The 15,985-nt window shown below is 37.2% G+C and overlaps 1 protein-coding gene across 1 annotated transcript in view; it reads left to right on the forward strand.

The window, feature by feature from the left end:
• LOC128358760 (protein inscuteable homolog) overlaps window positions 1–3,870 on the forward strand; it is a 35,325-nt gene extending 31,455 nt beyond the window's left edge. Inside the window, exons 10-12 of the mRNA XM_053319145.1 lie at window positions 474–629; window positions 1,568–1,644; window positions 2,717–3,870. Of these exons, the coding sequence (XP_053175120.1) occupies window positions 474–629; window positions 1,568–1,644; window positions 2,717–2,845 (362 nt within the window). The 3' untranslated portion in view covers window positions 2,846–3,870. The remainder of the gene's footprint in view (window positions 1–473; window positions 630–1,567; window positions 1,645–2,716) is intronic.
• The last annotated feature ends 12,115 nt before the right edge of the window (window positions 3,871–15,985 follow it).

Genomic DNA, 15,985 nt, shown 5'->3' on the forward strand with positions numbered 1-15,985 from the left:
CATCATAGAATGAGTAGACAAAACTTTTTCTTCTTGTACAATCATCACAATGTGTTTTAAAGTCAGTTTTGAAATCAGTTTTCTGCTTTGTACACCTGTTCCACACTGACTGTGCTTTCATCTCTTCTCTTTCTTTGGTGTTTTGAGTGTTTTTGGACTTTTGACTTTATTTTTTGCTTCAGTTTTTGTCTGAATCTTTTCTGACAGTGTTGTATTAAGTGTCTGGGTATTGTTGCTAGGTTTACCTGAATACTTTGTGACTGTTGTTGAGTCATGTGTAACTTTATGTGTGGGAGGTTTTGTTTTGTTTGGCTCCTCTTTCTCCCTCTCTAACAGTGTATGCGTTAGAGGCGTTGCTTTTATTGCTTTTTGTGTTTCTTTCTAACTGTGGTCTTTGTTGTTTGTCTATCGTTCCTCCTGACATCCTTGATTCTTGCCCTGCTGATCTCTATGTTTATTCCTCTGTCCATCAGGCATAGAGCGACTGCTGCTGCTGCTGGGAGAAAAGCCGTCCTCCTCCAGTCCGTCAGAGGGCGCGGCCTGCGAGCGTGTCCAGCAGAAAGCTGCTGTCACGTTGGCCCGACTGAGCAGAGACCCTGATGTGGCCCAAACAGCCATCCAGCTAAAAGGTATTTCTTTTATTAAATATTTGACCAATGCAGGAATTAAAAAAAAAACACAAAGTGCTCAAAAACAAGTGGTAAAAAGCTCTCATGAAATACTTTTTAATGGTGCTTAGGGTGCCACAACCACCAGAGGGCTCCCAAACTAGAGAAAAACAAGTCACAATTAATCACTGTACTGCTTTTTTAAAATCCTTATAGCTGACTTAGATTAATTAAATTATACTTTGTGATAGACATGAGTAAAAGACAAATTAAAAAATGAGTATAAAACACATACCTTTTAAAATTTGGAATGGCCCTTTTTGGTCTTGAATTAATTGGCCAAAGTGAAGAGAAGTGGATTTTATATGCATAATTACAAATAAAGCTGGACCTTGAATTGAGCCTTGAGATACTCCATTTGTAAAGGCACACACATGAAAATAACTAACTGTACATGACCTTGAATATTTATTTAATTAAGCGGGGGGAAAAAATGTGATTTCACAGGCTAGAGGTTCTCCTCTTATTGCTTGACAGAAAAAAAAAACCCTTACACAAATGTACTATACATCCATTCCCTTACAGACCTTGTTGTCTCATGGGAGGCAGTTCAATACGAAGGTGTCATGAATAGCCATGGTTTGATCAATAGAAATTCACATATTTTATACTCTGTAGCAAGTCAGAGATTTAAAGTTTTTCATCATTTTCTTTTTTCTTTCCTATAGATGATGATATTATATATCTCTGTGATTGTATTTGAAGTATACTGAGACATGTACAGAAGATTAAGTAAAAACTGAAAAATGAGTTAGAAACTGTTGTTCAGATGTTTACAAAAAGTACTTTTACCCTCAGTGTCTCCTACACACAAGCAGAGCTGTTGTGCACCTCATTTTGATATCAGTGTCTAAGAATTGAACAAGCTGGTAACTGAATTTCTCCTCTGCTGTCTTTAGCTGTTCCTCGTCTTATTGAACTGTGCCGCTCCCCTACTGAGAGAAATAACAGCGACTCAGTACTGGTCGCTTGCCTGGTAAGTGTGTGAGTGTGTGTGTGTGTGTGTGTGCAGACGCTTAGCGATGTGCCAGCTACATTACTTCATGTTGTGAATGCAAATATGTAATTCAGATGCTCAAACTGCCTATTTTAGTTATACCCTTTAAAAAAACTATACATTTTCAGCTGGACTTACTTGTACTTCAGTAGTAAGAATTTAGGGCATCATACTGTACCACAGGTCTGCATGTATAACATCAATGCACCAAATGACCAATTTAATTACATCCACAGGGCAATATTTGAAAATTGAAAATATATCACAACCTTAGTATCTTTAAGCCATGTTGAGATAGCTGACCGGTTCACATCATCTCAAACATTGTATGTTTAAATATGTACATATCATGAATAATATCCCTGCTCGTACTTTATCATTCTCTCATTCTGATCATATTTTATTAAGACCAGATCTTAGGGCCGATGAGGGGATTTGAAGCGCATAATGGTCAGGAGCTTAATTGGGCTGCTCCGCTGCGCTGAGAAATACCCTCTTCTTCACTGTAACCCCACTTGTCAGTCTATTCAGATTAATGTGATTCTATTTTATCCTTTTAGCCAAGGGTTAAGTAGTGCATTTGTAGGTGTTGAGTTTTTACCTTCAAAGGATGCAGAGCTTTCACACATCATTTGTAATCTTAAATGTAAATGCTGGAGGCTCCGCTGGCTTGAATGGGTTCAAGACGTCACACATATCACTCATGCACTCTTGAAATCACATGAGACGTGCAAAAAAAACTAAAACAATTATGGCGTGTTACTGAAACAAGCTCCAGGAGTGAATTTAGTTTCCTGTAGTTTCATCAGTTTGTACAGTATCACTACAGTTTGCTGTTGTGTGCTGAAAACCTGCAGAAATATCCAACCATATAAATCTTGTACAGTGACAATTCTACTTCTTCCATATTTAATTTTTATGTCTACATTTGTATAAAATAGGTGCTGTATGATCTTCAAGTGAGATCTATATGTCTGTTTGTCTTTTCTGTTTGTGCTCATGCATACTGGTGTGTGTGTGTGTGTGTGTGTGTGTGTGTGTGTGTGTCCAGGCTGCCTTGAGGAGGCTGGCAGCAGGGTGTCCAGACAGCATCGAGGCAGCCGACCACCAGCAGCTGATCAAACCGCGGCTAGTCGACTCTTTCCTGCTGTGTTCCAACATGGAGGAGAGCTTCGTATGACGGCCTGCACACCAAACACTTGTGGTGGAAAACTGAACTCGTGTACAAGATCATGTACTGTTTCATGACACAGGAAGGACTAATGAGCAGTTTCACTTCAGAACAAAGTATCTGAGAAGGATTTTTTTTTTTTCCCCACCAGGATTTTCCAGACTTTGTTCTGGACGCACAGTGAACGGAGCCAAACTGTATGGCGTTAGTTTGGATGGATGGATGGATGGAAAAGACATTTATATGTAATTGTAGATAAATGCATAAAATGAATGTGGTGTTCTATGAAAAAAAGGTCATTAGCTCATATTATTCCACATAGATTCATAATGTCATATCGGTAATGATTTTATAAGAGTAGGTGCTACTTTTTAAAACTAAAAGTATAACCCGATCTGAAAATTAAACACTTTATATGCTACCGCTGTGCAATTTTTTTTTGTTATAAGCTGAGTATTTATATTGTATCTGAAGCATTTGGCTGTTTTTTAACAAAGACAAAACCTTCATACAAGAAGATGAGACAATATAATTGATTATGTATGATGATGTATGTCTAGTTAAATCCTTTTCAATGTCTCTTGTGATGTTTAATTGATCAAAAAAAAAAGTGTTTTGTTAATGTTTTCAATCAGCAGCCACTTTATTTGGATAACCAATTACAACTAAATTATTACAGTTGGGTTAATTATTACATGTTTTGTGACAGGGCACTATTAGTATTTAAAGTATGATGAAGACATACTGTACATCTACATGATCGATTTGTCCTAGCGTACATTATAGTGTTTGAAGTGTCTTGTATGGCATATAGAGTTATTTTCTTCAACTTATTTGCCATTAATATTAATTATTATATTTGCTACTGGAAAAAAAGAATCTTTAAGAATGGTCTTGAATTTGATAAAATGCTTTTTATTTAATAAGGAGAACTACCATTAATTGTTGGCCATGCATGGAATAAAGGCAATCATCAATCTAATGTTCAGTGTATTTTATTATAGTAAAGTGAATTGCTGTCATATGTTTTGTTATTGGAGCTCAGTGAAATAAAGCCACTACAACAGAACATGGTGCATACATAAGACTATTAAAATAGTGGGGAATCTACATGCTGACAAACAAATATCAGATGAAAAGTACATAAAAAAAAACCCAGATACTTCACAACAGCCGCTTTAGATTGATCCTCTAAAAGCTGACTGACAAAGAGAGTTATCAAATTGATGTTGACTCAAAAAAGCAATGAAGAGGGATTCAATTCTTCTAAAATTTCTCAAGTTGGTCTCCAGCTAACTGTGTTGGTTTGCTGTTTAGTACTGAGCAGGTAGTGTGCAGTGGATTTTTAGAGCTTTTTGTCTGAAAACAGCTACCTGCTGTGGAGAAAATGAAACTATAAGAGTGATGAAAGTGAACAGAAAACAGTCAAGTTGAAGCTTGACAACTAAACAAAGAGCTGAAACTGATTCTCTGTAGCTTGCTCACATGACTCTGACTCTTACCGTTTGATACATTGTTATATAAAAAAAATATCAGTTACTGCTGCTTTACGGTAAGATGCACTATTGTACATCCTTTTTGACCAGTGTTAAGATGTGCTTGAGAGTGTCAGTATTTGAAGCATCTCTGTATAAAGACTTAACTCTACTGAAATGTCTACTGCAGTTCAATTTGTGGGCATCTTTATTGCGGTCACAGTAATAAGTGCAGCACCACACCACCACATTCAAAATCGCATTTTAAAAAAAAGTCATCACATAGTGCCATCTTAAGGCAATGCATTCAGGTTCCATGCAGCTAAACTTCCCTTGAGGCCTTCTCTGACCTCCAGCTATCTCTGAGGAAAAACACTCACATATTCTGTCTTGCCACAAAAGCAAAGGCACAAAGATAAGCAAAATCCTTTGAATGAGGCTCACAGAAAAAGAGACTAAGAGTGTAAGAGCAGTAGGGCCCAAAGGTCTACCTCTTAGTAGCATACCTGAAAAACCAAGAGGGACATTTTGCTATTTAAGCCTCAAACTTTCCAAAACATCAAGTCTTACATTTGAGGAATACAAGAGCAGATTCTAGTTGTGCACATTTTCATAACCTTGTCATCGAAATGTCCTCTTTTCACAAATTTAGAATTAATTCATTCATGCAAAATAGCTTTGAAAAGACTTCACAAGCTTTATAAAATAGCTCACAATTGATTGGGACATGATGCAGAAAAGTGACAGCACATAAATATGAGAGGGCTTATCTGCAAAAACTTGTCCTTTGTATTGTGATCTCTTTGATAAAAACTCAGGTTTTTTTTTCGTTCCATAAGCCTTCCTCTCCTTGGAGAGACAATTGAGGGTCTTCTTGCTTTATCTGTAGCTTCTTTTTCACCTAAGGGCACTTAGACTGAGCTTGGACTTGTTACAATCCAACCCAGTGTTGAGACAATTGAGCTGCTTTGTGTGTGTGCGTGTGTGTTGTCCAGCATACACGTGGGACTGTGTTCAGAGGCCTTTGTGATAGAATATGCTCCTGCCTTGCTTTGTTGAGACCCAATGAAATATGTATCGACACAGAGGAGAACTAAACAGACGGCCTAAAAACACAGGTTCCTTTGATATTGTTTGGGCTCAACCATGACCATGAGACCGAGTACTGCAGCTCAGAGTTTTTCAGTTTTTTTAGTTTTTCTCTTGCTCTTGAACTTTCACTTTCCTCCCTCTCCATCTAGTACATCACATCATATGTTACTCCGATCTTTATTGTTTTCAGTTAATGGCGTGATCAAAGTTTAAAGGGAGAGGTTTTAGCTGATATTTCTATCAAAAATTGTTCTCCCATATACAGGTTCCAGTAATATTAGAACAACTCATTTACTGCATAATAAAAGGGAAAGCTGCACTCCAGAGATATATTTAATCACACCATAAATCACAGATATTTTGAGTAAGAAAAGGATCTGGTTCAAAAAGACACTTCTCTGTGACTCTAATAGACTTTAATATTTCACGTGTCACATTGTTTGCTTTTGACGCAGAACAGTATGTCTCTGTTTTATACTTTTTTTGTATTTCAGAGACACAAAAATTACATTTCTCCTTCCTTTGAAACATTAGATTTCACCTTTTGAAATCATTTTTCCAAATCCTTTGGCTAAGGGATTGAAAGTGAGTAAGTCCTCACATGTTTTCAAGATACACACAAAGACCTGTGTACGCTTGTTTCCGCTGTTATTCTATTGATTAGCTGCACTTCAGTGAGAGATGATCTAAGGCACAAGGACGCCATCATGAACAAAGAGGAGAAGGTTATTTTCAGGGAGGCTCAACCAGGAGAGGCCTCATGTAAGGAGACCAGGGGCATGCGTTCCAATTGTGAAATACATATTTAAATGAAAAATAATTTACTTAAAAGTTACTATGTGTGTATACACTTCAGTTCTTTGATTATGAGCGCTGCCTACAATCTTTATGTCCTGACGGTGGTAGTGTATGTGTGCAATATGTTCAGCTTTCCCCCGGAGGCCCCCTGAACAAGTTACGCCCAAAAAATGTTGCCAGACTGAGCAATTTATTGCCCAATTGCTGCTTCCTAATTAGATGACATTTACCCTCAGAAGACAGACGCAACGTACACTAATTGTTGTGCTACTGTGGTGATAAATGTAATGTGAAAGCAGTAAGGGGCCACCAAAAGACACTTTTAAAAAAATGCTAGCTTAGATGTTAGCCACCAGCAGCTGGCTTTTTGCTGCACTGTACAGAAAATACATGACCAAGGGATGTAGCCTTCCTGGTGAAAGAGTCAATCCAGGCTACTGAAAGAGACAAGATGAGGGTGTTTAAAAGAAAGTTTGATTTTCTTTGAAGTTTGTGTTAGTTTGGTACACGTGGCTCAGCATGGACGCTTTAATACAATGGCAGAAGTTCACTGAGGTCGGATTATTGACATGACAAGTTCACAGTAGGCTACGCTTGATGTTTTATGTGGTTTAAGTCATGATAACACTGTCAGATTTGAAACAGTGTTATATATTGTAAATAAGGAAAAAAATATTTTGGATCTGAGATTTTTTAAAAGTTCTTAAAAGATAAGAGATAAATATAAAGTTGAAGCCACTTTCTTGGTAGGGCTGGGCAAAACGATTATTTTTGTAATCAATTAATCTAGCGATTCATTTTTTCAATTCGATTCCAATTCGATTATCAATTATTTGCCTTATATAGCAATGTACATATGCTAATTTATGTATCTCATTGAAAAAACACACATTTCTTCATTCCAACATATGTTTATTGTTTTGACCAAAAATTACCAAATTCCAAAATAAAATTCCAGTAATGAAAACAATAGTGCAATCTGACACCAGAGGTGGCATTTGACAAACAATAAAATGAAATAAAATACTTTCAATAAATAAAACTGTTGTGCAAGAATCAAGAAAATGTTATCAACATAAAATAAATGAAATATAAACAGCAGCAGTGTTCTTTTTAAACCAACATAACCTCTTAATACAAGCCCCTATTTTTTATGTTTTTAGCCTAAACGACATGACCAAGTTGTGAGCAGCTCTGATCCCACATAGTTTGGCCTGAACCACAGACTGTATATAAGAACCCCGCCAAACTGATAGCTTAGCGTGATACGTCATAACCGATGGAAACCTCTGACTATTGGCTAAAAGGTTATCAACTTCATTTCACCGAATATTTCCATAGGCTGGAACAGCTGTCAATCAAAGCCACGTTGTCGTTGTTGTCGGTCACATGTCCTCATTGGCTTTGGAGGCATGTATTGCCTAACCCTGAGCACTGATTGGCTTGTGTGTGGTGTCGTCAGAAGCAGGAGGAGCTCACGGTCGTAAACATCTAGTCACGTGTACTCTGAGATGGACGTGCAGGTCAGGAAATGACGTAAACGGACTGTATATGGTTTGTTATTTGTGTTATTACATTACGTGTTGGACTAAATTCATGGACATATTGAGGAAAGTATTTCGGTTTCATGGAAACGGATTTCATATTTCACAAGAATGGATACTTGTCGAGCTGTACAGAAAGTCCTGAGTCATAAGATGATCGTTGTGGATAAAGGGAAGACTTTGAAGGTATGTAGGCATTATAGCTTTTCTCACTTAGCTGAGTGGCTAGCTGAGCTAATCGCTAATACTATTACGGCTGTGAGCAACCATACAATTTGTGAGTGGTCTTGAATGAATCAGGACAATCTAAGCTTTCTAACAATGCACGGCATGAATATATATGTTTAAGGGTTGGTGTTTAAAACATTCAGACGAACGTGTCGCTACCTCCTAACACCCGTCCCGTCCCGTAAGAGGAACAGCGTGCATTAAGAGGATAAACTGCTCTTCATTCATAGGAACATACACTCTGCCTTTTCACTCTAGAATACGGTGTGTAATGTGTGTCTATGTGTGTGTGTAGTGTGTGTGTTTAATCCAAGACATGATGTAGTCATGCATTGGAGTGGAGGAATGTTAGCATTTGATTTCAAGACGCTCAGCAGTCAGGCTTACCCTTTTTTTGGTGACAATGTTTCCAGCAACTGAAAAAAGCCTTTCAGATGGCGTTGATGTGGCAGGTACAGAATTACGAGTTCGTTTTTTACATTGATCAGAGTCAACTGACTCAACTCAACTCAACTCAACTCAACTTTATTTATATAGCACTTTAAAACAACCACAGCTGAAACAAAGTGCTGTACATAAATAGATAAAAACAACACAGGAAACATAAAACAATTAACAGGAAATAAATACTAAGATAATTGTTTATTGTTTTTAAAACTCACTTGCGTTGCTGCTGCCTCTACCGCTACTCATTTTTTTGCTTTCAAACGACGCATTGACACACAGTTTTTGTGTCGACGTAATCGATTACGTCGCCGCGTTGCCCCAGCCCTGTTTCTTTGATCAACAATGCAGTGGTGTGGTCTAGCCTGCCGCAGTATCAAGAAAGACAGCTAGTTAACCAGCTAGCAAGCTAACTAGATAACTTGTGAGGTAAATACATGAATACAAAATACTAGTTTCAATTTAGTACAGATGGTCTTACAAAAACACATACAACTACCTCTTTAAGTCCACAACTGTAACACAGCCTCTCTTGTCAAGGCAGCAACAACTTTTTGCTGTTTGGTTGAAGATCCCCTCCAGTTTTAAGATGTTTAAAAATCCTCTGCTTTGTGTAATGTATTGTGTCTGATATGTTTTTGTTCAACTACCTTGTTAAAAAACCTAAAAAATACAACAGACAGAGAAAGAGAAAGACATCCAGAATCTATGAATGTGCATACATTTTCCATTTCAGATGTTTTAATGTTGGACAGCATGTGTCTTCTGCTGCTCTGTGAAGTCCTTTCTCAGTGTTTCGTGCACTGGAGGCTTCAGGTTTCCTTTTGTAAGTTGCATACTGGACCACGATGGGCTTTAAAGTAGTTGTAATCAGATTTTTGGTGAGCACATTAAAACGTTCCACTTTTAAATGTAAAAACAGCCATGTGCTGTAGAGTCAAACTTTGCACATGCTTCATTCTGCACAGTGAAGCTTAAACATCCAACCGAAGGAAGAAAAATAACAACACATTTATTTTGTGGTAAATTACTTATAAACACAGGCTGCTCTTGGAATATCGACATTTCTTGTGACTGGCAATTATCACCATTAGTTTAAATGAGCGTATAACTTAGGAAAAATTACAGTTTTCAAATCCAGTTAATAAACATCTATCTGAGATATTATAGAGTGTGTAAAAACTGGAAGGCTTTAAAAAGATCAAAGACGCAAGTACACATTCAAAAAGCCCACAAATGGCACATTAGCACCCTGCTGCAGCACATAAAGTTTTCAGACTAATTATGACTTAAGCGCTATCACCTGTCGGACAGCCAATTAAGAGGGTAATATTCTTGTTTACTGATATCGCTAGTCCAGTCCCCAGCTGGCCCCCATTAGAGGACCCAGTGGGATTTTAATTGCTGAAATACAACCACAACATTGAGTATAAATTAATATCAGCACTTTGCGGTTCTAACTTTTTGGCCAAAGTCACTGGAGGGTAAAAGCTCACTGCCAAAAAAAAAAAATCATTTTTTGTTTTTTTGTTTTTGTTTTTTTGGTACACTTCAGGCTTCATGTAGCTGCTGTTCATTAGTACATCATAAAGCCTTAAACCCCAGCGGCCTACAATTACCACCTTCAAAATGTATCCAATGTGTAAATGCGATGTAAGAAAGATAAATCATTTCTGGCTGAATTAGAGGCATGACTTGAACTTTATAAGTAGTTCAGTAAACACTTAAAATAACTTGAATGAACATTAAATGCCATTGTGTGATATTTTAAGTATTCTCAATGGCTAGAAACACAGGTGACTTTGAGGCATGGATGAACAGTACAACAATACTGGGGAAGCCCTCACCCAGTAGGATAAACTGGAAAGTAATATATATCTCATCACTTACTTAGATTAGAAACCTTTAATGACATTTTGGGAATTTTGATTTTCTGATTCAATGAATGTCCAGGTAAGCGTTCCTGAAACCATTTTTGAGGAAAATGATCAAAAGAAGAGAGCTGTGTTGTCCAAAATTTGCCTTTTAGCCTCAAGGTTGTCAAATGTCATTATGGGAAATAAACAGCTAAATTAAATAAACAGATTCATAACAGAGTGCAATTAGAAAAAAGGCAAATAACTGACTGAATGATTTACAGGAGCGGAAAATGCATAAAATCAAGAACTTAAACAAGAAATCCCATAAAGAAATCACACATGGTATAAAAGACTTGTTATACAGATTTAATACTGATCCTGATTCAGCTCTCCCACTTTATGAAGCTGACCAATTTCAATGCACATGGATGTGGTGTAAAATAACGAAGTCTGTTTCCATTTCCCTCCACAGTGTAAATTACTATTGGCACTTACTGGCATTAGTTTGAAATATTTCAGCTTTTTTTTTTCTCTGGAGAATCAGGTTTGTTTGGCATAGAGGTCTCTAAATACTTTAATTCTCATGAGCCTCAGCCATCATTGCTGTGGAGAGGAAGTCAGTTAGAGAGACAAATGAAGAGTTTTATCAATTTGGATCAAAACAAGCACAAACCAAAAGTGACTCAGAACAAGGATTATGAATAGGTTTTCAGTATTTATCCAGCATCCACTCAATAAAACCCAGATAGCATTACATTTTACTGTTATTTTTAGCACGGCTCATTTAAGGGAAAGAAACTGCCTACTGAACCATTTAAAAATTCAGCCTGATGAAACACGCAAGAAGTTACAACACACAGCAAGAGAAGAGGCATTTGCATGTTAATTTGTGCTGAAACCACCACTGAAGCAAGTCAAACAGTATGTACTGTACTGAAAACATTACTTTCACCAGATGCTCAAGGTAAAACAAAACCTGTTTTTTCTGAGAAACAGAATTCCTGGTGGACCACCATAAATTTGTTCAATTGTTGCCTGAGTGCACCTTAATTTGTTTGTGGCAGGCAGGACAGCGGGAGGGCTGCTCTGTGTGGGTCAGAATTGACTCTCAAATAAATGCACCGCACCGAGGCTCCAACAGCTCTTTTTTGTCTCAAGTTGTGTGGCCTTGATCAAATGTTCACAATATTCAGGGCTGTAATTTATTTTTCCGTGCTGTACAGTAAACTATAAACAAAAGGTGATTAATTTTCAGTGAAAGAAAATTAACATTTTGAGTCTCTCTTTCAATAAAATAACTCTTGAGCCTGGTGTACAGTAGCTCATTGGGCAGAGAGCAGCAAGCATGTGGAAAAAGGAATGGATTCATGAAATGTGGTGATTAAAATTTAAGCAGCCACAGTCTTGTCAGTTTCAAAGGGTGTTTTTATTAAGTCTGTATTTTTGCATTTTAGTATGTGTGTGTGTGTGTGTGTGTGTGTGTGTCTCTGTGTGTGTGTGTGTGTGTGTGTGTGTGTGTGTAAGAGAGAGACCGCTACTCTTTAGGGACCAGAGGAATTCCAGCAGAGAAAAACTTATGTACACACACACACACACACACACACACACACACACACACACACACACACACACACATTTGTATCTCTATACTTACAGGGACACTTACCAGCATAATTAAATCTGGTCCCTAAGCCTTAACCATCATAACTACATGACCGCTAACCCAAATCCTTCAACTAAGGAAATCCCCTCCTCCTTCTCACTCTATGATTGCTTTCAGAACTGAATACAAAGGGTAATTTCACCAAATATACATATTTATGTATAAAACACTCTTCTCACTTACTCCATGTGGTATTTAGTTTTATTTGACCAGATGCATCCGTCTCTAATATTTCTCCTCAGTTCTCCAACACAATGAACGTGAATTAAATTAGATGAACAGTTTGAATTACTTAAGCAGTTGCTCCTATCCAGAGTTATGGGGAGACTGTTAAAGCTATTGAATTTGCAGACAGCATGGCTAGATACCACTAGAGGTAATTGGGAATTCAAGTCAGCTCATTTAAGACACAGGTTTTAAGGGACTGTTGCTTTTTGCTCGTACGTAACTTTGGTTTGTTTTAAATGTATTTGTCTCAGACTGTTTATTTTGTTTTTCTTTGTTGTTGTTGTGATGGAAATTCAATTTAATATTTGTTGTATGTGTGTTTTTATAGACTGAACTGGTCTGAAATAAAGATTGAAAAAAAAAAAAAAATAATGTATGCCTGTTTAGGTTGTACTTTTTATTAAAACATTGCTCTCCTTTCCTTGTTTCTCTCTGTGCCAGAGCACTTTGGATCAACTGTATTATATATAAATAGCTTTGAATTGAGTTCCCATAACACACACACACAAAAATATATTGAATATTCTTTGATTTCAGTGTTTCTTACATAAACTCTTCAAAGTTGTCCTCATTCGCTCCTTTTCTGTCATATTTTGAGATCTACATTGTTTACATTTTTGTTTGTTAGCTAAACAGCCTTCTCTCTACATATTTTCCTGGTGCATTGCTACTCTTCATGTCATGTTAGGATTGGAAAGTTGAATAGTATGAACCCAAACATTTGCATCCTTGTATGCAGCACAAAGTAAAGCACAAACAAATCCTGCTTATCAAAACACTTAGCTCTGTGGTGCCTCTAGTGGCCGAAACCTTCACAGGGTGACTTTAAATTAAATCAAATTCCTTAACCTGCAAACAGACAGGATATTGACCAGAATGTAATCACTTTCACAAAAATATTTTCATTCTTAAGGTCTACATCTAGAGTTGGTCCTCATAAAAATAGAAGTACAAGAGCATACACTTATGCCCACACATGTAAATATACATATAACAACTCAAATATGGACAAATTGAGACATTTAGCCAACCTCACATCCTCTACTCCTTTCATTCACACATATTACAAACACACATATGAAATCTGTTGAGAGGAATTATATGTTTTTTCCATTGTCTTTTTGAAAAGCCATCAAGCCAAAACAGAGCAGCCTTATTTAACCCCTGTTCCTTACTGCTGTTAACACACTCATCTGTTCATCAGCAAATCATCTAGCATCCATAATAATCCACAACACACACTGACAGTTATACAAAAACACACACACACTTTCCCCTCTCTAGTCCTCTGAGCCCCCCTCACCATTAACAGGCCACCGCAGCACGCCTTCTCCATTTAGGTCCACCCAAACCCCCCATACACACACACACACACACACACACACACACGCACACACAGACTCCTCTTTCTCCTCTCTCCATCCAGCGTCTCAGAGGATTTGTGGAGAGATTGTTTCTGCTGCAGACGACCAGGCTGCAGAATTGTATTTGTTTTTTTTCTGTAGCGCTGCCCGTGACTGCAGACAGTAGAAAACCGCTGGACTGTGTGTGTTAACTATCTGTGTCCACAGTTATGACGGAGTGTATCATATAACAGCCCGGGTATCCGTAACCTTTAGGTTTTATATGTCTAACAAGCCTGAGTTTGTTTGACACTGTTTTGGATTGGCAGCAGCACTTTTTGGTCTCTGGGGCTTTTCTGATTTGAGTGACATATTGTGTGATGTTTTTCCAAAACTGTGGTAGATGTGAGGAAATGCCAGTAGCTAAAAATTTGCCCTATGTTATATGAGTGTCAGTGACTTTTTTCCTTCCCTCTTACAGATTTTGGAAGTTATTTGTTTTAATTTCAGTGTATATATATACATATGCATAAATGTATATATACGTATATCTTTTTTTACTCCATTTCTTCAACACTGACAAATGTTAAGTAGTAAAAACAATTTCAAGACAGATGTTTTATATCCACCTTTTTTTTGAATAGATGCTATTAAAGCAAATGAAATTAAAGGTCCAGTGTGTAGGATTTAGTGTCATCTAGTGGTGAGGTTACAGATTGCAACTAACTGAATACCCTTCGCCCCCATTCCAAGCATAAACGAGAACCTAAGGTAGCTGTGAAACTTGTAAAAACCATGACAGACTTTATCTAGAGCCAATGTTTGGTTTGTCCATTCTGGGCTACTGTAGAAACATGGCGGTGCAACATTGCGTGCTATAAGGGACTAATTCTAACGTAACAAAAACACAACAATTCTTATTTTCATGGAATTATACACTAACTATAATGAACTTATGAATATTATATTCCACTTCTGTCAAGTCTGTCCCGCTAGATGCCACTAAATCTTGCACACTGGTCCTTTAAGTTCATGGATGATTTCTGCGTAGAAAGAGGCCAACATTTATGTAACCTGTGTCCTAAAGTGACTCCTGATTAAACATTAAGACACTGGCTGATTGAAGTTACCCTATTGGAGTGGATGTTGGAGCATGTATGACTGTTTGTGTTTGTGTTTCTCTCTCTCTCTCTCTCTGTGTGTGTGTGTGCGTGCAGGTATATTCACATGAAGAACACAAGTGAAACAGTTACTGTGCTTTTTAGGTTCTGACACCCAATCCTGGTTAACCGCTGTCATAATAAGTAACTGATGAAACAGACATTGTCTTTGTATCAGGATAAGACTCGGATTGACCTTTTATTGCTTTTATTTAACCCTTTATTCAACCAAGAAAGTTACTTTGAAACAGATTTGTATTATAATCCCAACTTGTTGTCATAATTGTGTCATAAATATTGTAGACATCTTTGCCAAATAAGTTTTGAGGGAAACATGTAATGATGGCCTGTGTATGGCTAGTTTTATGCAAGAAAGCACTTTGGCTGAGTTTAGGGAACAATCATGGTTTCAGTTTAAGTAAAGATAAAGTTCAGATAAAGTAAACACATTCTGTCATGTGTTTTAAATCATTGTTTGAATTTTTTTTCAGTATCTAACCAGTCACCACAATCTTTCCTTGACCTTAAATGAACGCCTATAAACACTGCTATCTGCAAGTTTGCTATTTGCATGAGCAGATATGGTTAGAAAACAAATGAATGATGCTGTCAGTTAACATTTTGCATATGATTGATATCAACATTTTGTAACTTACTATATGTATTAATCAAAACATATTTATTATTGTTACTTTTCTTAGAAAACAAAATTACTGTGAACATAAGTACTGACAGATAGGGGTTTTGGATGAAATAGAGCTGCACCCTGATATGACTGAATAAACATAAACAGAAGAAAAAAAAACTCAAGCCAAAAAAAGAATCATGTTTTTATTATTCAGTGAACATGTCAGTTCAGTTACAGAAGCATCATTTTATCAAATCAATTAAGGTTCAGTTTATGAGATGGTATTTGAGGATATACTTCACCTGCCTCCTCATCTCTGGATTAATACACAAAACAAGAATCATAATAAGGGAAATTGCCTTCAACCCAAAAACTGCACAGCCTTCAACACACCATTTTTTTATCTACCACACACACACACACACCAAAAAACCCTTTGACATGTTCTCCAGTTGCCATAAACTCACAGCACAAACCAGACAACATTCCCATCTAATGTTCGACATCTTTTATTGGGTCCATTTGACTTCAAATCCCTGATGGTTATAACATTTTATTCTTGCAGTCTTCCTCTCTCATGCTCTGTAAAACAGCTACATGCAGACTCAATTCCATAACCAGCCCTTGTTCTTGACCTCAGCTGCTCAACACAGCGTTGTAGCCGATGTCTCCTCTGCTGGGCCATTA

The sequence above is a fragment of the Scomber japonicus genome, chromosome 5 (assembly GCF_027409825.1).
Source record: "Scomber japonicus isolate fScoJap1 chromosome 5, fScoJap1.pri, whole genome shotgun sequence".
NCBI lineage: Eukaryota > Metazoa > Chordata > Actinopteri > Scombriformes > Scombridae > Scomber > Scomber japonicus.